At 41.2% G+C, this 26976-nt stretch overlaps 1 protein-coding gene across 1 annotated transcript; it reads right to left on the bottom strand.

Annotated features, from left to right (window-relative positions):
- Positions 1-1361: 1361 nt before the first annotated feature.
- Positions 1362-25240, bottom strand: LOC129829919 (CD63 antigen-like). The gene is made up of 8 exons (XM_055891934.1): positions 25118-25240; positions 23814-23899; positions 9463-9651; positions 5490-5564; positions 5253-5351; positions 3910-4056; positions 3692-3775; positions 1362-1798 (listed from the first exon to the last, which is right to left on the bottom strand). The coding sequence occupies exons 2-8, from the start codon at positions 23877-23879 to the stop codon at positions 1733-1735; spliced, it is 726 nt and encodes a 241-aa protein (XP_055747909.1). The 5' UTR covers positions 23880-23899; positions 25118-25240; the 3' UTR covers positions 1362-1732.
- Between the last annotated feature and the right edge of the window lie 1736 nt (positions 25241-26976).

Genomic DNA, 26976 nt, shown 5'->3' with positions numbered 1-26976 from the left:
AAATATCAATGTAACAATTTTACTGAGTTACAGTTCATATAAGGAAATCAGTCACTAATCAATATGGATTTTGTTGGTCACATACCTTAGAGGTAGGGGCGTGGATCAGAAATCAATTCATGTCTGGTGTGACCATTTGCCTCATGCAGCACGGCGCATAGAGTTGATCTGGCTGTTGATTGTGGCCTGTGCAATGTTGTCCCACTCTTCTTCAATGGCTGTATGAAGTTGGTGAATATTGGCGGGAACTGGAACACACCTTGATCCAGAACATCTCAAACATGCTCAATGGGTGACATGTCTGGTGAGTATGCAGGCCATGGAAGAACTGAGACATGTTATTCCTCCAGGAATTGTGTACAGATCCTTGCAACATGGTGACGGCGGCAGATGAATGGCACAAATGGCCCTGAGGATCTCATCAGTGTCTCTGCATTCAAATTGCCAAGGATAAAATGCAATTGTGTTTTATGCCTGCCCATACCACCATGGGGCACTCTGTTCACAACGTTGATATCAGCAAACCGGTCGCCCACACAACGCCATACACGTTGTCTGCAATTTGCCCAGTACAGTTGAAACCGGGAATCATCTGAAGATCACATTTCTCCAGCATGCCAGTGGCCATCGAAGGTGAGCTTTTGCCCACTGAAGTCAGACCTGAACTGCAGTTGGGTCAAGACCCTGTTGAGGATGATGAGCTTCCTGAGACAGTTTCTGACAGCTTGCGCAGAAATTCTTGGGCTGTGCAAACCTACAGTTTTATCAGCTGTCCCGGTGGCTGGTCTCAGACGATCGCCCAGGTGAAGCCCAATGTGGAGGTCCTGGGCTGGCATGGTTACACGTGGTTGTGAAGTTGGTTGGATGTACTGCCAGTCTCTAAAATGACATTGAGGCAGCTTATGGTTGAGAAATTAACATTAAACTCCTACAACAGCTCTGGTAGATATTCCTGCGGTCAGCATGCCAATTGCACATTCCCTCAACTTGAGACATCTCTGGCATTGTGTTGTGACAAAACTGCACATTTTAAATTGGCCTTTTATGGTCCCCAGCACAAGGTGCACGCACCTGTGTAATGATCATGCTTCTTGATATGCCGCACCTGTCAGTTGAATTTATTATTTTGTCAAAGGAGAAATGCTCACTAACAGGGATGTAAACAAATGTATGCACAACATTTGAGAGAAATTAGCTTTTTGTGCCAATGGAACATTTCTGGGATCTTTTATTTCAGCTCATGAAACCAACACTTTACATGTAGTGTTTATATTTTTGTTCAGTGTAGCTTCAGTGAGGAGCCATAAAGAATGTTCCACTTGGACAACACTAGAGTGCATCGGAGTCAATCAACAAAGGTGAAACATTAACTGAAATCTTTAATGAAAATCGTGAATCAGCAAGAACATTAGACTAGAATGTATTTATCAGAAAAGGTATTGAGTAGAAAAATGTTGATAAAATCAAAGTTAAAAAATGTGAGTCAACAAAAACAAGTGCGAACTCAAATTTCAGAATGCTGCTCTATTTAAATACATAATTTTCTCAAAATTACTGAACATTGATATTCTTGGCAGGTTACATTTTGGCCTCAATGCAAAGTCCCCTGTTATGTTTACATTGAGAATAAGAAATTTGTAAAGAAATGATAGATGTTACTCAATCACAAATATTTGAACAATTTGACCTGAGAGAGCAGCTGACTGAGCCACTCCCCTCATTGGCAGAATGATCACATGACTTCATAGCCACTGCGAATGCCCCTCATCAACATACAGGCGAATATGATGCCCATGATCTGAAAACACACAAAAAGTTAGAAAATGTATTATATATATATATATATATATATATATATATATATATATATATGTGCCTCGGAAAGTATTCAGACACCTTGACTTTCTACTTTATTACATTACAGCCTTATTCAAAAATATAACAATTTCCTCAGCAATCGACACACAATACACCATAATGACAAAGTTAAAACAGGTATAGAAATGTTTGCAAATTTATTCAAAACAAAAAACAGATACCATTTTTACAGAAGTATTCAGACCATTTTCTATGAAACTCAAAATTGAGCTTAGGTGCATCCTGTTTTCATTGATCACCTTTGAGATGTTTTTACAACTTGATTATATTTATTATGGATCCCCATTAGCTGCTGCCAAGGCTGCAGCTGCTCTTCCTGCAGTCCAGCAAAGTTAAGGCAGTTCATACAATTTTAAAAACATTACAATACATTCACAGACTGTGTGCCCTCAGGCCTCTACTCCACCATATATATACACAGTACAAAATCCATGTGTGTATACTGCATATGCTATCGTGTGTGTGTATGCATGCGTCTGTGCCCATGTTGCTTGGAGTCCACATGTGGTAATTTCAATTGATTGGACATTATTTGGGATGGCACACACCTGTCTATATAAGGTCCCACTGTTGACAGTGCAACCAAGCCATGAGGTCGAAGGAATTGCCCGTAGTGTTCCGAGACTGGTTTGTGTCGAGGCACAGATCTGGGGACAGGTACCAAAATAATTCTGCTGCATTGAAGGGTCCCAAGAACACAGTGGCCTCCATCATTCTTAAATGGAAGAAGTTTGGAACCACCAACTCTTCCTAGAGCTGGCCGCCCGGCCAAACTGAGCAATCGGAGGAGAAAGGCCTTGGTCAGGGAGTTGACCAAGAACCCGATGGTCACTCTGACAGAGCGCTAGAGTTCTTCTGTGGAGATGGGAGAACCTACCAGAAGAACAACCATCTCTGCAGCACTCCACCAATCAAGCCTTTATGATAGAGGGGCCAGACGGAAGCGACTCCTCACTGAAAAGACACATGACAGCCCACTTGAAGATTGCTAAAAGGCACCTAAAAACTCAGACCATGAGAAACAAGATTCTCTGGTCTGATGAAACCAAGATTGAACTCTTTGGCCTGAATGCCAAGCGTCACGTCTGGAGGAAACCTGGCACCATCCCTACGGTGAAGCATGGTGGTGGAGCATCATGCTGTGGGGATGTTTTTCAGCAGCAGGGACTGAGAGACTAGTTAGGATCGAGGGAAAGATGAACAGAGCAAAGTACAGAGAGATCCTTGATGAAAACCTGCTCAAGAGCAGACTTGGGGGAAAGGGTCACCTAACAGGACAACGATCCTTTGGGACAAGTCTCTGAATGTCCTTGAGTGGCCCAGCCAGAGCACGGACTTGAACCCGATCAAACATCTACTGGAGACAAGAAAATAGTTGTGCAGCAACACTCCCCATCCAACCTGACAGACCTTGAGAGGATCAACAGAGAAGAATGGGAGAAACTCCCCAAATTCAGGTGTGCCAAGCTTATAGCGTCATACCCAAGACTCAAGGCTGTAATCGCTGCCAAAGGTGCTTCAACAAAGTACTGATTAAAAGGGTCTGAATACTTATGTAAATGGGATTTCAGTTTTGTATTTGCTATTTATTAAAAACATGAAAAAAAGTAAAAGTTTTTGCTTTGTCATTATGGGGTATTGTGTGTAGATTGAGGAATAAGGCTGTACCCTAACAAAATGTTGAAAAAGTAATGGGGTCTGAATAGGTTCCGAAGGCACTGTATGTGTGTTGAACTAGCATCTACAATCTGTGGGTCTACTGAGCCCAGGATGTGTGCGAAAATGTATATGCTTTGTGTTTGTTTGCTCCTACCTGCAGGAAAGCGATCACCAGTGCCGCTACAATGACCCACATGATGTTCTTCTTTAACAGCTCCTCCACAACAGTCTGACACCCCTAGATAGCAATCAGAGAGAAATGTCATTCCTGACTCAAATACTGTTCTGGAGGTCTTTTTGCTTGGATGAATTGGTGATTTATTTCACACAACAAAAAAACTAAATCAAAACAACCACTGGGTTGAACCTTACCATCTGGTGCACCTTGCTTGAATCCTCCATGGTCCCCTGACCACAGCCAGCGGTGACATTGACACAGCAGGAGTCTGGCACAGAGTTTGTGCCAGACCCAAAGTTTCCTCTCCAATCAGTGGCGTTGATCACTCCACAGCATTTCAGCTGGATGAAGAACAGCAAGAAGGGTGAGAATGAGTTTGAACATGAAAGGTATACAGGGAAAGCCAGATAGAGGAAGAGACAACAGCAAAATTAGGTAGTAAGGTTAGTAAGTTCAACGGGGGAAACAGACTGGATCAGGCCAGGATATTCCTCAATGTCAACAGAAGAAGATAAAGACAAGATAAACAATCGTGGCATAGTAGACAAACACTAACAAGATAGTCATGTTACATGAGGTGCCAAATTAAGCAAGACACAGAATGCAAACTCTTCACATTACGACAAATGTAAGATGCAGGATCGAGTGCAGTAAAATGTCTAGATTTGCAGTAGTATGTTGCAACTCCCCTGAAGGTGGCGTCACAAGTGTCAATAAGCAGGTTTCCATCCAACTTTTTTTTATGTGAGTAAAGTACGTTGGCTCAACAAACAAAAAAATGTAATGACAGTCCTGATGGAAACATAACATTTGTCGGTAAAACTTTCCAAACGTCGACAAAACGGTAAAATGAATTAGCAAGAAATGGCAGTGGAAATGCTTTAATATTTATATAACCATCAATTCAAAGTAAACTTGGAGTCATGCGATGACATTTGTGGTCCTCGAACTACGACTCGTTGGGAAAGCATGCAGTTTATTCAGCTACAGATGAAATAAGTTATGATGAACTTCACAGGGTGGTGAATATGCAAGGTGATGAGCTTGATGCTCCTTTCCAATAAATATTGAGGGTCTTATTCTAGTGATCGTCGATGCTTGGCTGCCATTTGACAAATACAAAAACACTTGTGCGTAATAATCTCATGTAGGCTATAACCGCACTATCTACCAGCTGTTGGCTAGAGCACACGTGCCAATACCAGACTGTGCACAAAAAATGTTGTGAAGAAAACATCAGTAGAGTTGAAAATGTGATGGAAACCCATTTAACCTTTTTATTTTAGGGAATTTAACCGCAAAATTTATTTTTATGTGCGCTACGTCCTCACGCACAGCCTTTTATCTGCAACAAGTCAATTTGATGGAAACATCTCTGGTATAAAATTGCGTACATTGTTATTATGCAGATTTTTGAATATTCGCATGAAAACCAATCTCCAATTGGATGGAAAACTAGCTAGTGTATGTCAATTGTTTATTTTGTTCCAAAGTATATAGATCTACCATCTACCAATACTTAATGGTTGATACCAACATCAATCTGCAGGTTATCCAGGACCTTCTGGAATTCGTCAGTGCCGTTGCTGTATTTGGTGACCATGTCATTGAGACTCTCATGGACAATGACTGTCAGCTAAATTAAAGAAAAACATGGTTAACTTGTGTAATTACAAAATTAAGTTAATAGGTGTAGACTGTACATATGTTACTGTATAGATAATTAGACGTGTAAAAAAAAACAAAAAACTGCCTAATATACGAGTATACTCACGTTGCCTCTGAAGACATATCCAGCGATGGCCGCACCAATCTCAGTGATAATGATCAGACCCAGAAGGATAGTGAACTTGGGAGAAAATATACAATGAGAAATATATATTAGCTCATAAATATATATTAGCTATTTTTGGAAGATTAAAGGATTTAAACAAATAAGCAAAAAATGTATAAGGATTTAGATTGAGCTAAAAATACACTACATGGCCTAAAGTAAGTGGACACCTGCTCGTTGAACATTCCAAAATCATGGGCATTAATGGAGTTGGTCCTCCCTTTGCTGCGATAACATCCTCTACTCGTCTGGTAAGGCTTTCCACTAGATGTTGGAACATTGCTGCAGGGCCTTGCTTCCATTCAACCACAAGAGCGTCGGGCACGGATGTTGAGCGATTAGGCCTGGCTTGCAGTCGGTGTTCCAATTCATCCCAAAGGTGTTCAATGGGGTTGAGTTCAGGGCTCTGTCAGGCCAGTCAAGTTCTTCCACACCGATCTCAACAAACCAAAGCGAGGTTCTGTACGGACCTCGCTTTGTGCACTGGGGTATTGTAATGCTGAAACAGGAACGGGCCTTCCGAACTGTTGCCAAGAAGTTGGAAGCACAGAATTGTCTAGGATGTCATTTTATGCTGTATCGTTGATTTCCCTTCACTGGAACTAAGGGGCCTAGCCCGAACCATGAAAAACAGCCCCAGACCATTATTCCTCCTCCACAAAACTTTACAGTTGGCACTATGCATTGTAGCGTTCTCCTGGCTTCCGCCAAACCCAGATGTGTCTGTCGGACTGCCAGATGCTGAAGTGTGATTTATCACTCCAGAGAACGCGATTCCACTGCTCCAGAGTCCAATGGCTTTGAGCTTTACACCACTCCAGCCGATGCTTGGCATTGTGCATGGTCATCTTAGGCTTGTGTGCAGCTGCCCAGTCATGGAAACCCATTAAATGGCTTCCATTATTTTTTTTTAATGAAGCTCCCTTTCAACAGTTCTTGCGCTGACATTGCTTCCAGAGGCAGTTTGGAACTCTGTAGTGAGTGTTGCAACGGAGGACAGCTGTAACCGAGAACATGAACTTAGTTGGCCGGGGCAGCTCTAGCAGGGCAGAAATTTGACAAACTGACTTGTTGGAAAGGTGGCATCCTATAAAAGGTGTCACATTGAAAGTCACTGAGCTCTTGAGTAGGGCCATTTTACTGCCAATGTTTGTCTATGGAGATTGCATGGCGATGTGCTCGATTTTATACACCTGTCAGCAACGGGTGTGGCTGAAGTAGCAGAATCCACTAGTTTGAAGGGGTGTCCACACTTTTGGCCATGTCATGTACAAAATCCATTTTATCGTCTTTATGTCTGAATGGAACAAAAATTGCATTCACTAGAATAAATGTTGCCTAGATGTAAAAGACAAGAATTGTCAAACCAGTTGGTTGACTGCTTTTCCAAAACAAGAGCAAACGTATGTGGACATAGGGTTGTTACGGTGACTGTATCACCGCCACATCGGCATTCACAAGTCATGATGTAGTCAAATTCCATGTGACGGTTTAGTCACGGTAATTAGGCTTTTCCAAGCAAATGTACTGCCTGGTACTCGGCACTCTACTGTCCCTCTAATTTTATTATTTAACTAGGCAAGTCAGTTAAGAACAAATTCTTATTTACAGTGACGACCTACCAGGGAACAGTGGGTTAACTGCCTTGTTCAGGGGCAGAATGACAGATTTTTACCTTGTCAGCTCAGGGATTTGATCTAGCAACCTTTCGGTTACTGGCCCAACACTCTAATCACTCAGACATTAATGCAAAGGTAATTGAAAATCGTGAGAGCACATGAGCTCCTGTTGCGCAACATCTCTATAGGCTATGCAATTGTGTGAGAAAGAGTTTATGGCCTCTATTAAAAAGGAGGATCCAGATTTCTATAGGCTAGGCCTACTATATTGCTCAACTTCCCTAATATTAAGCACATTGCTTCTCTTTACAAACAGGAGTATAGCCTACCTGGCTGGCATGAAAATGAACCATGGGAAATGATTCTCCATTTGCTATTTAAGTGCATAAATTACATTTTTCCCCCTGCCCTTGTTGACACAGGTTCATGATAGTGGTCCATTCTAAAATCAAAACAAATTTCACATATTATTTAGTATATGTAAAGACAAGATTAAATCAAGAATAGTCTGCTGGGTGACAATATTAGCCTTTCACTTGTGAATGATGCCCAGCAAGCGCATGTCTTTTTTTTTTTTTTTTTTTACTTTTTCAAAATCATAGGTCGTACACCTGATGTAGCCTAGCCCATAAACCTTTTCAAAACATACAGGGCTATCACAACTAAAGCGGCCAAATAACTACTTAAAGCACATTAAGCCGCGTCACCGAGAGAGAGAGCTTGGAACAGAACAAAGGCCTCAGTATTCCTAATTATCCTGGCATCTGGGAGACATCACCAGAGGCAGATGACCACAGGATGAACCCAAAGTGGCTTATGGTGCCCCCCAATCTATATGAGACTGGTTGAACCAATCATGACTATGCATTCTGGGTATCAGCTATTTAAACTGTGCATTGTCTGTAAAGGCTAGGCTGCTCAGCTCAACATTCAAGACTGTTGGGCTGATGGGTTTCATTATTGCAATAATTAAATAAATATTAAATAAATATGATTGTTTGATGAAATGACCAAGTCTCTCTCAGTACTGAATTTCCACGACAGCACTGCTGTACTTATGTGAATAACCTAATAGTGCATCAACATTTTAAGCTAAACGTAATCTGTTGCATCATCCTCATTGCTTAAAAACATGACATAGGCTAGTGCTTTTGCTGTTCGTTAGGCCTCATCTTGTTGGCTGACGAAATGTAAATGTGGACAGTTCTTCCAACAGCTTCAATATGCGGCCCGGGAATTCGACGCAGTTGCATCCCCAATGTGACGGTCTTCACTTATAGCCTGTGAGAAGGCCCCGATCACGTGACAGGCATTGGCTAATAAGTATTGAGATATCTGAGACAACCATGCGAGTGAGGTGCTTCGGAACACGAAGACGGGAGAAGGGAATTATTATGATTATATTCAGCCCAAGGTCACAACGGCCACAGGCCGCAAAAGGCATGGATTCTTTTAGGGGGCGTTACATCCTCACAAAGGGGATGCCGCCGTGAAATTCGAGGCATTATCAAGTGCTTGTCAAAATTGTCAATGAAAGACTGATGAAGTGTGTACAGCCTGCACAGAAAAACAAAGCAGAGCTCATGCCTTTCATGCAACTTTATTCAAATCAGTCACATCATGCAGCCTTACAATGATTTGAAAATCTAAAACATATAGCCCGGCGTTTTTAATCACAATTAAAGTTAGATAAATCTCTAAATTAAGCATATGAGGACCTGTTGCTTTGTAATCGTTCAAAACGTGTGCACTCCCCCAAATCGTTTGTAGAAAATATGCTTTCGATTTTATTCAGCTATGTTCAATGGTATTCTTCATACTATAAAATGCCACAGAATTATAAGCAAATCTTGTCTGCTAAATGAACTAGTGTAGCCCACAGCCAAATGGAATAGCCAGATCAGGGCCTAACACAAGGACAAATCAGAGTACGCTATTCTGTTCTTCTGAAATAGACTACATTTTCTTCATATCAAGTTTCTTTAGACCCGTCTGAAATAAATGATGGATTTATTGTGAAGGTGTAGGCTATATTACATGGATTTATTAGACATAAAAAAAAATAGATGTTCCTACGGTCTACATCAGTTTGCAGGCTGTGTGGAGAAGCCAGGAGATGCTAAATGTGTTTATGTTAATTAAGTCAATTACTGTGAGACCGGCAGTTATTTGCTAGACAAATCACCAGCTGACAAAATTGAATGACCGCCACAGCCATATGTGGACACAAGATCAAACGTGTATACAACACATTTTGTTTGGAATATCATGTGTCATGTTATACGTGAACATACCATGGTGACCATGCAGTAGCTCTCCTTCCAGGCTCCACAGCAGCCGAAGAAGGCGATGAAGAAGACGACGACCCCCACCACGATGAGGACAATGGGGGCTGACGAGGCTGAGACATTATTGATCACTACGGTGTTGTGGAGAGCCACCTGAACCAAGACTCCCAGAACTATTAGAGCCAGACCACACAGCTAGAGAGAAAGAAACAGAGAGATGGAGTACATGATTAGAAGTCACAAATTTACATCTTCACGCACGGATTTCTACAACCATTGTACAACGCAACAGATATTCAAACGTTTTGAAATATGTGAATAGGATCTTAGTCTAAACCAAAGCATGCGAAGACAATTTCATAATCTGTACAACTGAATTAAACATTTGTTATTGTAAGAGGCCATACTTTTAAAATGGCAAGAAACTACTAAAGTGTATGTAAGACTAATGTACATCAGATCCTGGCTTAACCCAGTCTCAATCAAAAGATGTTTCAGGTCCTGTAATGAGTTCAGAATAGCATTCAGACCCAGAGCAACTTCTAGTAACCCCTTGGTCACTCAGGAATGCTGGAACCAGTCAGGTTACTGGGTCCTAAATTAGCATTCAAATGAACTAATATGGATCAAGGACACAAACGAGAAAATACTTGGAGATAAAGTTATGTAGTCACATTTTCTGCATCTTTACTTTAAGAGATAGTACTAATTTTCAAATTACTATCTAGTCCTCCCCCCATGTGAAGAAAAGTATTTGGACAAATTCAAAGAAGTCAAAACCTTAGTATTTGGTCCCATATTCCTAGCATGCAATGACTACATCAAGCGTGTGACTCTACAAACTTGTTAGATGCATTTGCAGTTTGTTTTTCAGATTATGTTTTGCTCAATAGGAACTGAATGGTGAATAATGAATGTTGTGTAATTTTGGAGTCACAATCCTGGATGCTACCATTATGGATAATCATTCATTAAAGTCATGATTCAAGATACAGGAGGAAGAACCCAACCAAATCTACTTCCTCCCACAAAATATATATATTTTATCTAGGTACATCCAGCCCCCACTCCGGTCCTTTCATCATTGGTAACCCCAATGTAAATATTTGTCATGGGTTAGGATTACTCACTGCCTGGTTTCTATATAGTGGAGAGGTAGGTACACAGACACAGGAGAGAGAGAGAGAGGCCATGAAACTAAATGTAGGCCTACATCTCAATACAAATTTTTATTTTTATAGATAGAGCACATCACTCACTAAGATTATCATGTAAAAAATAAAATAAACTATGCTATTAAAACACCCAAAAGGAAGGAGGGAAATCTCCCTCTCAATTTAAGGGGCTCTCTTGGCATGGGAAGCATATGTTTACATGGCCAAAGCAAGTGAAATAGATAACATTTTTTGCTTTACAGTAAACATTACTCACAAACGTTCCAAAAGAATAAAACACAATTCAAATCTAATGTCTATATACAGGTGTTGTAATGATGTGCAAATAGTTCAAAAATAAACAAATATAGGTTGTATTTACAATGGTGTTTGTTCTTCACTGGTTGCCCTTTTCTTGTGGCAACAGGTCACATCCTGCTGCACACTGTGGTATTTCACCCAATAGATATGGGAGGTTATCAAAATTGGAGTGTTTCCACATTCTTTGTAGGTCTGTGTAATCTGAGGGAAGTGTGTTTCTCTAATATGGTCATACTTTTGGCAGGAGTTCAGGAAGTGCAACTCAGTTTCCACCTCATTTTGTGGGCAGTGTGCACATTGCCTGTCTTCTCTTGAGAGCCAGGTCTGCCTTCAGCAGCCTTTCTCAATAACAAGGCTATGCTCACAGAGTCTGTACACAGTCAAAGTTTTCCTCAATTTTGGGTCAGTCACAGTGGTCAGGTATTCTGCCACTGTGTACTCCGTTTAGGGCCAAATAGAATTCTAGTTTGCTCTGTTTTTTTGGTAAATTCTTTCCAGTGTGTCAAGTAATTATCTTTGTTTTCTCATGATTTGTTTGGGTCTAATTTTGTTGCTGTCCTGCGACAGAGCCCCAGGACCAGCTTGCTTAGGGGGCTCTTCTCCAGGTTAATTTCTCTGTAGGTAATGGCTTTGTTATGGAAGGTTTGGGAATCGCTTTCTTTTAGGTGATTGTAGAATTTGGGTTTTGATAATTAGCGGGTATCGGCCTAATTCTGCTCTGCATGCATTATTTGGTGTTTTACATTGTACGCAGAGGATATTTTTGCTGAAAATTGCAGTCTCAATTTGGTGTTTGTCCTATTTTGTGAATTTGGTGAGCGGACCCCAGACCTCACAACCATGAAGGGCAATGGGTTCCATAACTGATTCAAGTATTTTTAGCCAGATTCTAAACGGTATGTCGAATTTTATGTTTCTTTTGATGGCATAGAAGCCCCTTGCATTGTCTCTCAGATTGTTCACAGCTTGGTAGAAGTTACCTGTGGCACTGATGTTTAGGCCGAGGTATGTGTAGTTTGTGTGCTCTTAGGGCAATGGTGTCTAGATGTAATTGGTATTCGTGGTCCTGGCAACTGGACCTTTTTTGGAACACTGCTGTTTTTGTCTTACTGAGATTTACTGTCAGGGCCCAGGTCTGACAAGATCTGCACAGAAGATCTAGGTGCTGCTGTACACCGTCCTTGGTTGGAGACAAGATCATCAGCAAACAGTAGACATTTGACTTCAGATTCTAGTAGGGTAAGGCCAGGTGCTGCAGACTGTTCTAGTTCCCTCGCCAATTAGTTGAGATATATAGAGATGTGTTGAAGAGGGTGGGTGTTAAGCTGCTTCCCTGTCTCACCCCCTGGCCCAGTGGAAAAAAATTGTTTGACAATTTTAACCGCACACTTGTTGTTTGTGGGCTCCCGAGTGGCACAGTGGTCTAAGGCATTCCTTTTCAGTTCTAGCGGTGTCACTACAGACCCTGGTTCGATTCCAGGCTGTATCACAACCGGCTGTGATTGGGAGTCCCATATGACGGTGCACAATTGGTCCAGCGTCATCCAGGCTAGGCAGTCATTGCAAATAAGAATTTGTACTTAACTGACTGGCCTAGCTGAATAAAATAAATAGTGTACATGGATTTTATGAAGTTGTATGTTTTTACCCCCCAAAACCACGTTCCATCAATTTGTATAGCAGGCCCTCATGCCAAATTGAGTCGAAAGCTTTTTTGAAATCAACAAAGCATAAGAAAACTTTGCCTTTGGTTTGTTTGTCAATTATGGTGTGCAAGGTGAATACGTGGTCTGTTGTACAGTAATTTGGTAAAAAGCTAATTTGACATTTGCTCAGTACATTGTTTTCACTGAGGAAATGTACGAGTCTGCTGTTAATGATAATGCAGAGGATTTTCAAGGTTGCTGTTGACGTATATCCCATGGTAGTTATTGGGGTCAAATTTGTCTCCACTTTTGTGGATTGGGTGATCAGTCCTTGGTTCCATATAGAGGAATATGCCAGAGCTGAGGATGTTAAAAGAGTTTAAATATAGCCAATTGGAATTTGTGGTCTGTCTATTTTATCATTTAATTTAGGATACCATCAACCCCCACAGGCCTTTTTGGGTTGGAGGGTTTGCATTTTGTCCTGTAGTTCATTCAATGTAATTGTAGAATCCAGTGGGTTCCGGTAGCCAATACAGTTGAAATCAGAAGTTTACATACACTTAGGTTGAGTCATTAAAACTTGTTTTTCAACCACTCCACACATTTCTTGTTAACAAACTATAGTTTTGGCTAGTCGGTTAGAACATCTACTTTGTGCATGACACGAGTACATTTTTCCAACAATTGTTTACAGACAGACTATTTCACTGTATCACAATTCCAGTGGGTTAAAAGTTTACATACACCGAGTTGACTGTGCCTTTAAACCACTTGGAAAATTCCAGAAAATTATGTCATGGCTTTAGAAGCTTCTGATAAATGATGTCAATTAGCCTGAGTCAACTGGAGGTGTACCTGTGGATGTATTTCAAGGCCTACCTTCAAACTCAGTGCCTCTTTGCTTGATCATGGGAAAATCAAAATAAAAATCAGCCAAGACCTCAGAAATCTTTTTTGACGTAGATCTCCACAAGTCTGGTTCATCCTTGGGAGCAATTTCCAAACGCCTGAAGGTACCACGTTCATCTGTACAAACAATAGTACGCAAGTTTAAACACCATGAGACCACGCAGCCGTCATACCGCTCAGGAAGGAGACACATTCTGTCTCCTCGAGATTAATGTACTTTGGTGCGAAAAGTACAAATCAATCCCAGAACAACAGCAAAGGACCTTGTGAAGATGCTGGAGGAAATGGTACAAAAGTATCTATATCCATAGTAAAACGAGTCCTATATCGACATAACCTGGAAGGCCGCTCAGCAAGGAAGAAGCCTCTGCTCCAAAACCGCCATAAAAAAGCCAGAATACGGTTTGCAACTACAAAGGGGACAAAGATCATACTTTTTGGAGAAATGTCCTCTGGTCTGATGAAACAAACATAGAACTGTTTGGCCATAATGACCATCGTTATGTTTGGAGGAAAAAGGGGGAGGCTTGCAAGCCAAAGAACACCATCCCAACCGTGAAGCACGGGGGTGGCAACATCATGTTGGGGTGCTTTTCTGCAGGAGGGACTGGTGCACTTCACAAAATAGATGACATCATGAGGATGGAAAATTCTGTGGATATATTGAAGCAACATCAAGACATCAGTCAGGAAGTGAGAGCTTGGTCGCAAATGGGTCTTCCAAATGGACAATGACCCCCAAGCACACTTCCAACGTTGTGGCAAAATTGCTTAAGGACAACAAAGTCAAGGTATTGGAGTGGCCACAAAGCCCTGACGTCAATCCTATAAAAAATTTGTGTGCAGAACTGAAAAAGCGTGTGCGAGCAAGGAGGCCTACAAACCTGACTCAGTTACACCAGCTCTGTCAGGAGGAATGGGCCAAAATTATTATGGGAAGCTTGTGGAAGGCTACCTGAAACAATTGACCCAAGTTAAACAATTTAACAATTTAAAAGGCAATGCTGCCAAATACGTATTGAGTGCATGTAAACTTCGGACCTACTGGGAATGTGATTAAAGAAATAAAAGCTGAAATAAATCATTCTCTACTATTATTCTGACATTTCACATTCTTAAAATGAAAGTGGTGATGTAACTGACCTAAGACAGCGAATGTTTACTAGGATTAAATGTCAGGAATTGTGAAAAACTAAGTTTAAATGTATTTGGCCAAGGTGTATGCAAACTTCCGACTTCAACTGTAGTTGATTCTAAGATTTGTATTTGATCTTGTATATGTTTTTGCTGTTCTTTGGTTATAGAGCCACAAAGATTGGAGAAGTGCTTTATCAATACATCCCCATTTTGGATAGATAACTCTGTTTTCCAATTTTCCCAGAAGTGGTTAGAGTCAATGAATTCTTTAATTTCATTGAGCTGATTTCTGACGTGCTGTTCCTTCTTTTCCGTACTGTATTTCTGTATTGTTTCAGTGATTGACCATAGTTTCTCAATAGGGGGTGCTGTTGGGACTTTGTAATATTTACGTTCCCAAATTAAACTGCCTCGTACTCAATTCTTACTCGTACAATATGCATATTATTATTGGATAGAAAACACTCTAGTTTCTAAAACCGTTTGAATTATTTCTCTGAGTGAAACAGAACTCATTCTGCAGCACATTTCCTGTCAGGGAGTGAGATTTCAGAAATCGAGGTCCCTGTCCTGAGGTCAGTTTATAAGTCCCCATGTAAGCCATCGGGCTACATGCACTGCATACGCCTTCCTCTAGATGTCAGCAAGCGGGGAGAATTTGAATGGAGTGGATTGCGCAATCTGGGCCACTATAAAGGATCATGGAACGGAAGTACCGTTCTTTTCAACGGGGCATCTGGCGCAAGGTTTTAGCAGTTCTAAATCCCCGGTCATGTTTTTATTCGTTATAGGTGTTAAAGACATCATAAGGTACATTTACATTTGAGTCATTTAGCAGACGCTCTTATCCAGAGCGACTTACAGTAGAGTGCATACATTTTATTACATTTTACATACTGAGACAAGGATATCCCTACCGGCCAAACCCTCCCTAACCCGGACGACGCTATGCCAATTGTGCGTCGCCCCACGGACCTCCCGGTTGCGGCCGGCTGTGACAGAGCCTGGGCGCGAACCCACCCAGCCTGGGCGCGAACCCACCCAGCCTGGGCGCGAACCCACCCAGCCTGGGCGCGAACCCACCCAGCCTGGGCGCGAACCCAGAGACTTGGTGGCGCAGCTAGCACTGCGATGCAGTGCCCTAGACCACTGCGCCACCCGGGAGGCCCATAAGGTAGTTAATTTAAACCGACTTATAGCAGTTTATTGCGATTTTCTGGGATTTCTTTGTGACGCGCTTTCACGAGTTGGACACCTCTCCAGTGGGTGAATATCGTTAGCTGCTATTTCTACAGGAAAAGAGGACATCTTACAACCTAAAGACAATTGTTCTGGAGAAAGGACACCTTGCCCAAGATTCTGATGGAAGCTAGGCAAATAGTAAGCAATCTTTATGTTGTTAATTCGTATTTATGTTGACAAATGTCAAATAATAATTCCGCCATGAATTTCGGTGCGGTCTCGCTTTAGCGCACGCTGTATGCTGAAGTAACGTTAATTTTAAAAATGTAACACAGCGATTGCATTAACAACTAATTTGTCTTTCATTTGCTCTCCAACTTGTATTTTTTTTGTCAAGTTTATGAATAGTTTTCGATTAGAATAGGTGCCTCTCCAAGATGGCGCCGGACAGATTGCTTGAAGTTTTGGCCACTAATCACATTGTATAACCACGATTTGTGCCGCTAAATATGCACATTTTCGAACAAACTCTATATGCATTCTGTAATATGATGTTTTAGGACTGTCAGCTGAAGAATTCTGAGAAGGTTAGTGAAAAAATTTATATATTTTGGTGGTTTATACGTTATTGCTATTTTTGGCTTGAATCAATGCTGTTGTGATGTTTGCTATTGTGGTAAGCTAATATAACGCTATATTGTGTTTTCGCTGTAAACACTTAGAAAATCTGAAATATTGTCTGGATTCACAAGATCTGTGTCTTTCATTTGCTGTACGCTGTGTATTTTTAAGAAATGTTTTATGATGAGTAATTAGCTAATACACGATGGTCTCTGTAGTTATTCTAGTCGCTTTGGTGAGAGTTGTGATGGTGGCTGCAATAGTAAACTATGATTTATACCTGAAATATGCACATTTTTCTAACAAAACATATGCTATACAATAAATATGTTATCAGACTGTCATCTGAGGAAGTTGTTTCTTGGTTAGTGGCTATTTATATCTTTATTTGGTCGAAATTGTGATAGCTACCTATGCAGGAAAAAAATGGTGGACAAAAAAAAAAAAGTTGTCTTTTGCTATCGTGGTTAGCTAATAGATTTACATACATACATCCCTGTAAAACATTTTAAAAATCAGAAATGATGGCTGGATTCACAAGATGTGTATCTTTCATCTGGTGTCTTGGACTTGTGATTTAATGATATTTAGATGCTACTATTTACTTGTGACGCTATGCTAGGCTATGCTAGTCAGCTTTTTTACTGGTGGGGGTGCTCCCGGACCCGGGATTGGGAGGAAGTAGAAGTCAAGGCGTAGGCTCAGGTTCTGTCTCCCCGTTTTTGGTTGGATAGGTTTCTCAATTGCTTTCTTAGGGTTTTCCATTCTTCGTCATTGTTCATTTTCTTAAGTTTTCTATTTGAGATTTGATGGGGAAGCTGAGAGGTCAAATATACTGTTTAGGTTTACTGCCAAGTTTCTACCTTCACTATTACAGTGAAACATTTTGCTCAGGAAATTGTCTAGAATGGTTTGAATGTTGTTTGGTAGATTTCCACACTACTTTCCTTCCATCTATAGCATTTCTTAATATTATTCAGTTCCTTTGGCTTTGATACCTCATGATTGAGCATAGCTCTGTTCAAGTAGTAGTGTGATTTTGCTATGTTCTGATAGTGGACTGACTGAATTGAATGACCTGACACCCCTAAGAGACTCAGGGTTGAGGTCAGTGACAAAGTAGATGAGCTATAGGTGTACCTACCGTAGGAGGCCCCATCGAAGCCTACCATTGACAATGTACATACCCAGCGAGCGACAGAGCTCTCTCAAGAAGAGAGAAGACCCAGAATTAGTCTGGAAATCTACTCAGTAAGGGATTAGTCCAGCGGTCTTAACTTTTCACACGAACGCTTTGTATCAGTGAACAAGTCACAAGATATTGTCATAACACTGAAATGGTCACAAGACTCATATTCTACTTTTACCCTCGGATTCTCTCTCCTCCTCCCCACCACACCCCCTTTCTCTTTTACACACATGATATTGGGATTACTCAGAATATCACACACGGACATTGCCTATGGCAGGATATGGACTCGTTCAATATCCTTAGATATGAAGAGAGAAAATAGGATGTTGCATGTTGACAAATACATTGTATGTGTCCTCAGCACATTAAATAGATTAAGCTATATTGATTCCAGATATGCTTCTCTTGGCTGAGGTCCATATCCGGATCTTGATATGTTGGTTTTAAGATGGCGCCGAATAGGTTGGCTGACGTTTTACATGCTCGTAACCAACTGTGCTATTTTGTTAGTTGTTTTTTTGCGTTGTTTGTAACTTATTTTGAACATAATGTTGCTGCTACCGTCTCTTATGACCGAAAATAACCTCTGGACATCAGAACAGCGATTACTCACCACAAACTGGAAGATGCTTTTTCCTTTAACGAGTCCGACGAGAAGGATATAACTGCTTTCCCGGGAACAGGCACAAATCCCCGTCATTTGCGTGAAAAGACGGAGGAAAAGTAGGCGCAGGTCGGGCTGCCTTCTAAGAATCCGTAGGAGAGCGAGTAAACTCCCACTGCCATCCGTTCTAAATGGCTAACATGCAATCATTGGAAAATAAAATTGATGACTTAAGATTACGATTGTCCTACCAAGGGGACATTAAAAACTGTAATCTCTTATGTTTCAGAGTCGTTGCTGAACGACAACACAGATAATATAGAGCTGGCGGAATTTTCCATGCACCGGCAGAACAGTGAAGCTACATCTGGTAAACCGAGGGGTGGGGGTTTGTCAATAACAGCTGGTGCACGATGTCTAATATTAAAGAAGTCTCAGGGTATTGCTCGCCTGAGGTAGAGTACATTATGGTAAGCTGTAGACGACACTATCTATATTATTCGTAGCCATCTATTTACCACCACAGCCCGATGCTGGCACTAAGACCGCACTCAACCAACTCGATAAGGCCATAAGCAAACAAGAAAATTATAATCCAGAAGCGGCACTCCTAGGTGCCGGGGACTTTAATGCAGGCATACTTAAATCAGTTACCAGCATGTCACATGTGCAAAAAAACAACCATCTTTACTCCACACAGAGATACATACATACAAAGCTCTCCCCTGCAAATCTGACCATAATTCTATCCTCCTGATTCCTGCTTACAAGCAAAAACTAAAGCAGGAAGTACCAGTGACACTCAATACGGAAGTGGTCAGATGACGCAGATGCTACCGGACTGTTTTTTAAGCACAGACTGGAATAAGTTGCGGAATTCATCCAATGGCGTTGAAGAGTATACCACCTCAGTCATCGACTTTATCAATAAATGCATCAATGACATCGTCCCCACAGTGACTGTGCATACATATTCCAACCAGAAGCTAAGGATTACAGGCAAAATCCGCATCGAGCTAAAGGCAAAAGCAGCCACTTTCAAGGAGCCGGACACTAATCCGGATGCTTATAAGAAATCCCGCTATGCCCTCAGACGAACCATCAAACAAGCGTCAATACAGAATTAAGATTGAATCCTCTTCGTATGTGGCAGGGCTTGAAAACTATTACGGACTCCAAAGGGATGCACAGACGTGAGCTATCTAGTGACGAGCAACACCAAAGCATGCACGAGAGCACCAGCTGTTCTGGATGACTGATAACGCTCTCGGGAGCCGATGTGAGCAAGACCTTTAAAAACAGGTCAACAAGCAAAGCCCGATTACCAGGACATGTACTTAAAGCATGCGCGGACCAACTGGCAAGAGTCTTCACTGACATTTGCAACCTCTCCCTGACCGAGTCTGTAAAACCTACATGTTTCAAGCAGGCCACCATAGTCCCTGTGGCCAAGGAAGCAAATGTAACCTGTCTAAATTATTACGGCCTAGACCCACTCCAATTCCCATACCGCCCCAACAGATCCACAGATAACGCAATCTCACTGGACATAAGGAACACCTATGTGAGAATACTGTTCACTGTTTAATTGACTACACCACAGAGCTCATAACTAAGCTAAGGACCCTGGGACTAAATACCTCCCTCTGCAACTGGATCCTGGACTTCCTGATGGGCCGCCCCCAGGTGGTAAGGGTAGGCAACAACACGTCTGTCATGCTGATCCTCAACATTGGGGCCCCTCAGCGGTGTGTACTTAGCCCCCTCCTGTAATCCATTCACCACAACTGCGTGGCCAAACACGACTCCAACACCATCATTAAGTTTGCTGACGACAACAAGTGTTGTGCCAGGACAACCACCTCTCCCTCAATGTGAGCAAAACAAAGGAGATGATCGTGGACTACAGGAACAGGCAGGCCGAACAGGCCCCCCATTAATGTTGAAGGGGCTGTAGTGAAGCGGATCGAGAGTTAAGTTCCTTGGTGTCCACATGAACAAAATATCATGATCCAAACACACCAAGACAGTCGTGATGAGGCACAACAAAACATATTCCTCCTCAGGAGACTGAAGAGATTTGGCATGGGTCCCCAGATCCTCAAAAAGTTATACAGCTGCACCATTGAGAGCATCCTGACCGGTTGCATTACCACCTGATATGGCAACTGCTCGGCATCTCACCATAAGGCACAACAGAGGGTAGTGCGTACGGCCCAGTACATCACTGGGGCAAAGCTTCCTGCCATCCAGGACCTATAATAGGCGTGTCAGAGGAAAGCCCACTCCAATCACCCTAGTCATGGACTTTTCTCTGCTAACTCACGACAAGAGGTACCGCAGTGCCAAGTCTAGGACCAAAAGTCTCCTTAACAGCTTCTACAATAATTCAGAAAGGCACACGCATCTATACAAAAAGGTCCCACAATTGAAAGTGCATGTCAGAGCAAAAAACCAAGCCATGAGGACAACTTGATTATATTTATTATTGATCCCCATTAGCTGCTGCCAAGGCTGCAGCCACTCTTCCTGCAGTCCAGCAGAATTAAGGCAGTTAATAAAATGTTAAAAACATTACAATACATTCAGACTGTGCCCTCAAGCCCTTACTCCACCACATACATACACAGTACAACATCCATGTGTATAGTGCATATGCTATCGTGTGTGTGTGTGTGTGTGTGTGTGTGTGTGTGTGTGTGTTGCTTGGCGTCCACCTGTGGTAAATTCAATTGATTGGACATGATTTGGGATGGCACACGCCTGTCTATATAAGGTCCCACCATTGACAGTGCAACCAAGCAGAGGTCGAAGGAATTGTCCGTAGAGCGTCAAGATAGGATTGTGTCGTGGCACAGATCTGGAAAAGGGTACCAAAAATGTCTGCAGCATTGAAGGTCCCCAAGAACACAGTGGCCTCAATCATTCTTAAATGGAAGAAGTTTGGAACCACCAAGACTTTTCCTAGAGCTGGCTGCCTAGCCAAACTGAGCAATCATGGGAATCAGGACCTTGGTCACGGAGGTGACCAAGAACCCGATGGTCACTCTGACAGAGCTCCAGAGTTGCTCTGTGGAGATGGGAGAACGTTCCAGAAGGACAACCATCTCTGCAGCACTCCACGAAATCAGGCCTTTATGGTAGAGTGGCCAGACGGAAGCCACTCATGACAGCCCACTTAGAGTTGACAAAAAAGGCACCTGAAGACTCACACCATGAGAAACAAGATTCTCTGGGTCTGATGAAACCAAGATTGAACTCTTTGGATTGAATGCCAAGTTTCTGGATATTGGCGGGAACTGGAAAACGCTGTCGTAAACGTCGAACCAGAGCATCCCAAAAATGCTCAATGGGTGACATGTCTGGTGAGTATGCAGGCAATTGAAGAACTGGGACATTTTCAGCTTCCAGGAATTGTGTACAGATCCTTGCGACATGGGGCTATGCATTATCATCACAAACAAAAAGAGAAGTCAAGTTGTTACGCTTAGAAGCCAAGTCTAAAACATATGTCATGAGGTGATGACGGCGGATGAATGGCAGGAAAATAGGCCTCAGGATCTCATCACGGTATCTCTGTGTATTCAAATTGCCATCTATAAAAATGCTAATTGTGTAAGTTGTCCGTAGCTTATGCCTGCCTATACCATAACCCCACCATGGGGCACTCTGTTCACAACATTGACATCCACAAACTATTCGCCCACACGACGCCATACACGGTGTCTGCCATCTGCCTAGTACAATTGAAACCAGGATTTATCCATGAAGAACACACTTGTCCAGGATGCCAGCGGCCATAGAACCTGAGCATTTGCCCATTGAAGTCGGTTATGACGCCATACTGCAGTCAGATCCTGGTGAGGATGATGAGCACACAGATGAGCTTCCCTGAGCTTCTGACAGTTTGTGCAGAAATGATTCAGTCTTGCAAGCCCAGTTCCATCAGCTGTCCAGGTGGCTGGTTTCATACGATCCTGCAGTGAAGCTGGAATTGGAGGTCCTGGGCTGGCGTGGTTACACGTGGTCTGCAGTTGTGAGGCCATTTGGACTTACTGCCAAATTCTCTACATTGACATTGAAGGCAGCTCATGGTAGAGAAATGAACATTCAATTATCTGGCAACAGCTCTGAAGAACATTCCTGCAGTCAGCATGCCAATTGCACACTCCTTCAAAATTGGAGACATCTGTAGAATTGTGTTGTGACAAAACTGCACATTTTAGAGTGGCCTTATTGTCCCCAGCACAAGGTGCACCTGTGTAATGATCATGCCGTTTAATCATCATCTTGATATGTCACACTTGTCAGGTGGATGGACTATCTTGGCAAAGGAGAAATGCTCACTAACAGGGATGTAAACAAATGTGTGCGCACAAATTGAGATAAATACACTTTGTGCATTTGGAACATTTCTGGGATTTTTTTTCTTCAGTTTACATGTTGCCAAAAAGAAAGGAGGACCAAGCCACTTTAATTATATGAAGAGTGCCTTGGTCCTCTTCTTTTTGATGACCAATTTACCTTTTTACCAAAGAGCGCCTTCTGTCTACCAAAACATACTATTGTGTACCTTAGCAACACTTCCCTCCTTTTTTTCTACTTTACATGTTGCATTTATATTTTTGTTCAGATAGATTAAATACACAACCAGTTGTAGGCTACTTATAAAAGTAACTAAAAATAACAAATATCTGTTTAATGCCAAACCATTAAGAGACTAGGACATGGAGGTAAACTAATGGAAAGTGATAAACCTTGCTCTCTGTCCCATAACCAACATAAACATTTTCTTTGTAGTTAACTACATCACAACTGGCAGTTGCGGAGGAGGTGTGTATATATTTTACAGCCATAAAGAGTCATGATGGAAAAACATGCTCTTTCCCCGATTCGTAGATGTTCCTTTTAAAGTAAGAGTGAAAATAGTTGACTCGTCTTAAAACAACACATGGACCAAACTAATACGATACAGTAGATCTGTAGGGCAATTCCACTGTAACGGAATTACGCTGGAACTTAGATTTCCCCTTTAAAAATACAAAACAAAAACCATTGATTTAACAAATCATACCACTATGCACAATGAATACTTCAAACAATTTACACAGTAATTTATTTTATTTTTTATTTTTAAGTAAATTTACTTGAAAAGTTTGGTAACAGAATTACTGTAAAATCTCCCTGAGTTTTATTCTGTTACCAAATCTTTGTATCTGTACAGTTCTTCCTGTAAATGTGTTTTTGTAAAAATGTTCAGTGGAAATTATTAAAAGTAGTCCAAGTTCATAGAGTTGTATGGTTTGTTAAACTCTGAAATCCAGGTGTTTTATTTGGTATACATTTTTCATTGAAAAATCTGAGTCTCAGTGTAATTACGTAACCATGGAATTGCTCTGCAGCAGTTTGAGGAACTGAACTCCCTGAATTACTCATGATATGGGTTAACTAAGTGTCAGAGGCATTTCACAATCAATCCAGATGCTGAGCTGTATTAGAGCCACAAGTTCACACTTAACAGACCTCACAGGACAGAAGCAGCACATCCTAGCCAGTCGGGATTCCAAACTTCCATCTGCATTACTCACCCAGAAGATGAAGTTGAAAAAGAAGAGTAGGTACTTCACACATTTCATTCCCCCTTCGACACCCATGGTTAGTCCGGATCAAGTCCCTGGATCAACACAAAGAAAAATACATTTTAACCAGAGACAGTAAATAACTTTATTACAAATAGTGTGATCTAGTTTCAGGTTATCGCTTGTTGCTGCATCGTCTAGGCCTAGAGTGTTTCGCTCGGCTCACATTTTATTGTGTCAATGGTGACAGAAACTGGCATGGTATGCGGAGAATATGTACAAATGAAAGGAAAATATTGACATTGACAGGTAGGCCAGTAATCAGTTGATGTAAAAAATAAAAATAAATAAATAATGAAATGTCAATGAAAGGAATCAGTTGATGTGTGGGGGAACATTTTAATTGACACCTGAGGCAAAAGGGAGTCAACACACATAAGAACATATAGAAACTGTCCAGTAAAATATTACTCATAAGGGTGTGATGTCTGATCAACAGTTGAGAATCACAGGCTTGCTGACAGTGAAAGGCCTTTTTCACAAATTGTTCCGCATCAGATTAACATTACACCATAAAACCACATTTGTTTCAAGAGTTTAGTGCGCACAACTCTATATGCGTTTAGATCTGTGGTAAATGTAATCTCATTGGATTTCATTAGGCTACGAGGAAACATGAAAAATCCCCTGTTTTGTGCTCGATTAGCATCCAGAATTGTCTGTAATGTAGGCTATGGTTCATAAAAAGAATGTTGGTTCTAATATTGGGTGACAGGTTCATAAAAATATAGTTTTTTTTTGCTTTCCTGTTTCAGACTATTAGTTCAATTCACATCTCCTGGTTATCTGCATTAGCCATGTAGGCCTACTATAATTAATATGACAAATGGACACAAAATAACATGAAAAAAACAATAGATATTGGAACGATTACTACGTGAGAAGCCTTATAGCATTTTAGAATTTTGCCTGAAAGTTTTTACTTTACAAGACTGCGATATCCATTGCTCGCCACAGCAGTGAACCACCAGCCACACAACAAAACACACCGGGGCAGAGGATACGAAGTTAACTATTGTTGTAGCCAAATTTGGTTTTTTTGACAGTTATTGTAACTAAATTCCATTACTACTAAGTAACCGTAAAGACAGATTGTAACCTAATATAATAACCATCTTGGTTCATCGTGTCGATTGCTCATTCTCAAAAGAACCTCTATCTCTCGTACATTCTTTTTTTCTTTAATTTCATAATGACTATAGGTTACATCGTTAACCAAAACAATATATGGATTAAATAGGCGTACTATTTACCTTTTGTCCAAACAAAAAAAATAGTAGAGGCGTCAAAGTAATTCGAGGCGATGGTTGAAATTTGGAAACAAATTGGTGAAGTAAGCGACGCAATTCTCCGTTTTATAAGCCCCTCCCTCTCTACGTCTGATCCAGCAATCGTAACGTGACCATAGAAAATGACGGAGAAGTCAACACAGGCCAAGATTCACTTTCATCCACAGTAGGCCAACACATTAGCAGTTATCAGTTGAGCGGATCCTGTACTCTTTCAAGGTGAAGCACTGTTTATTTCATCAGATGCACATACCCTGTAAAATGCATGAAATGTAACTGTATGCCTATAACACATTTGTAGTAGACTGAACTTAATATAGACTGAAATAATTAAATCAATCCCTTTGTTCTTGCTTGGCTACCCAGACTCCTTGCTCTGGTTAAATGGCAGGCTACCTTTGTTCAGTGTTCTTTTAATTACTATTGTAAAAAAAAAAAGTGATTTTTTTTTTCATTAAACTCTGAGTAGTCACTCACAGAGCTGTGGCCTGGCTTCAATAGCATGCAGACAATCCGACATGGAAGATAAATTACCATGAGAAATCATGAGAGAGTAAGTGGAAAAAGATTCTCCCATTGATAATTTCTTGCTCAACCTATTACTGCAATGAGAACATGATGCAATACATCATCACATGTCTACCAGTGTCAGCTTCAAGTCAGTGAACATAGGAGAGGTCCTTCTTAGTATAAACTACTATGTACAGCTGTGCTGTAAGCACATTTCAGTATGATTTTTACATCAGATGGACTAAAATGGCTACATATTTTGAGGAACAGTATAGAGAAATAAGAGCTGGTGAGGAATGGAGACCAAAGGAGATATAAGGCAGGGCAGGCACAAATAGGAGTGAGTTGATTGGAGATCTCAGAAACTGTGATGCATGGGGATGAGGTCATCGGAGGCCAGGGGAAGTAGTCCTAATCCCAAGTCTGAATGTCACTCCCTGATCTGTTTCACCTGTCCTTGTGCTTGTCTCCAGCCCCTCCAGGTGTCTCCCTCCTTCTCCACTTATCCCCTGGGTATTTATACCTGTGTTTTCTGTCTGCCTGTGCTAGTTCGTCTTGTTTGTTCAAGTCAACAAGCAGTTTGGCTCAGCATCTGTTTCTTGATATCTGGATATGTGCATGTACTCCCTGGCCCATCTACTGTTGCTTGCCCCAATTCTGACTTGTGCTCTGATATCTGCTTCACTGATTTCTGCTCTCGTAAAAGCCTGGGTTTTCTGCACGTTAACACTAGAAGCTTATTACCTCAAATGGATCAGTTCAAAGTGTGGGTTCACAGCTCCAATCCAGATGTGTTGGTCAACTCAAATCAAATCAGTTTATTCGTCACGCGCGTCGAAAACAACAGGTGTAGACATTTCACTGTTCTTGTGCATGTGACATTAAAACTTGAAACTTGTTGGTTCATAAGGAATTAATTTGTTTTGTAATTGCTGTTTTGTTTAAAAGTTTGTCTTATCTATTTAAAAAAAATGATATAACGTTATTTAATAGACCTAGATATTTAAGTTTAAAGTAAGTCTACCCTTGCCTGATGAGAATCCCAGGCTAAAAATATCCCCCCTACAATAAAACCATTAGCCTATGTCACTATAATAATATTATGTTTTATATTTGATAAAGTAAATCAAATCAAATCAAAGTTTATTTGTCACGTGCGCCGAATACAACAGGTGTAGACCTTACAGTGAAATGCTTACTTAGAGGCTCTAACCAATAGTGCAAAAAAGATGTTAGGTGAACAATAGATAAGTAAAGAAATAAAACAACAGTAAAAAGACAGGTTAGCCAATGTGCGGGAGAACTTGTTGGTC

The sequence above is a fragment of the Salvelinus fontinalis genome, chromosome 31, assembly GCF_029448725.1.
Source record: "Salvelinus fontinalis isolate EN_2023a chromosome 31, ASM2944872v1, whole genome shotgun sequence".
Taxonomy (NCBI): domain Eukaryota; kingdom Metazoa; phylum Chordata; class Actinopteri; order Salmoniformes; family Salmonidae; genus Salvelinus; species Salvelinus fontinalis.
The sequence above is the reverse complement of the archived record's forward strand: the minus strand, read 5'-3'. Positions and strand labels throughout refer to the sequence as shown.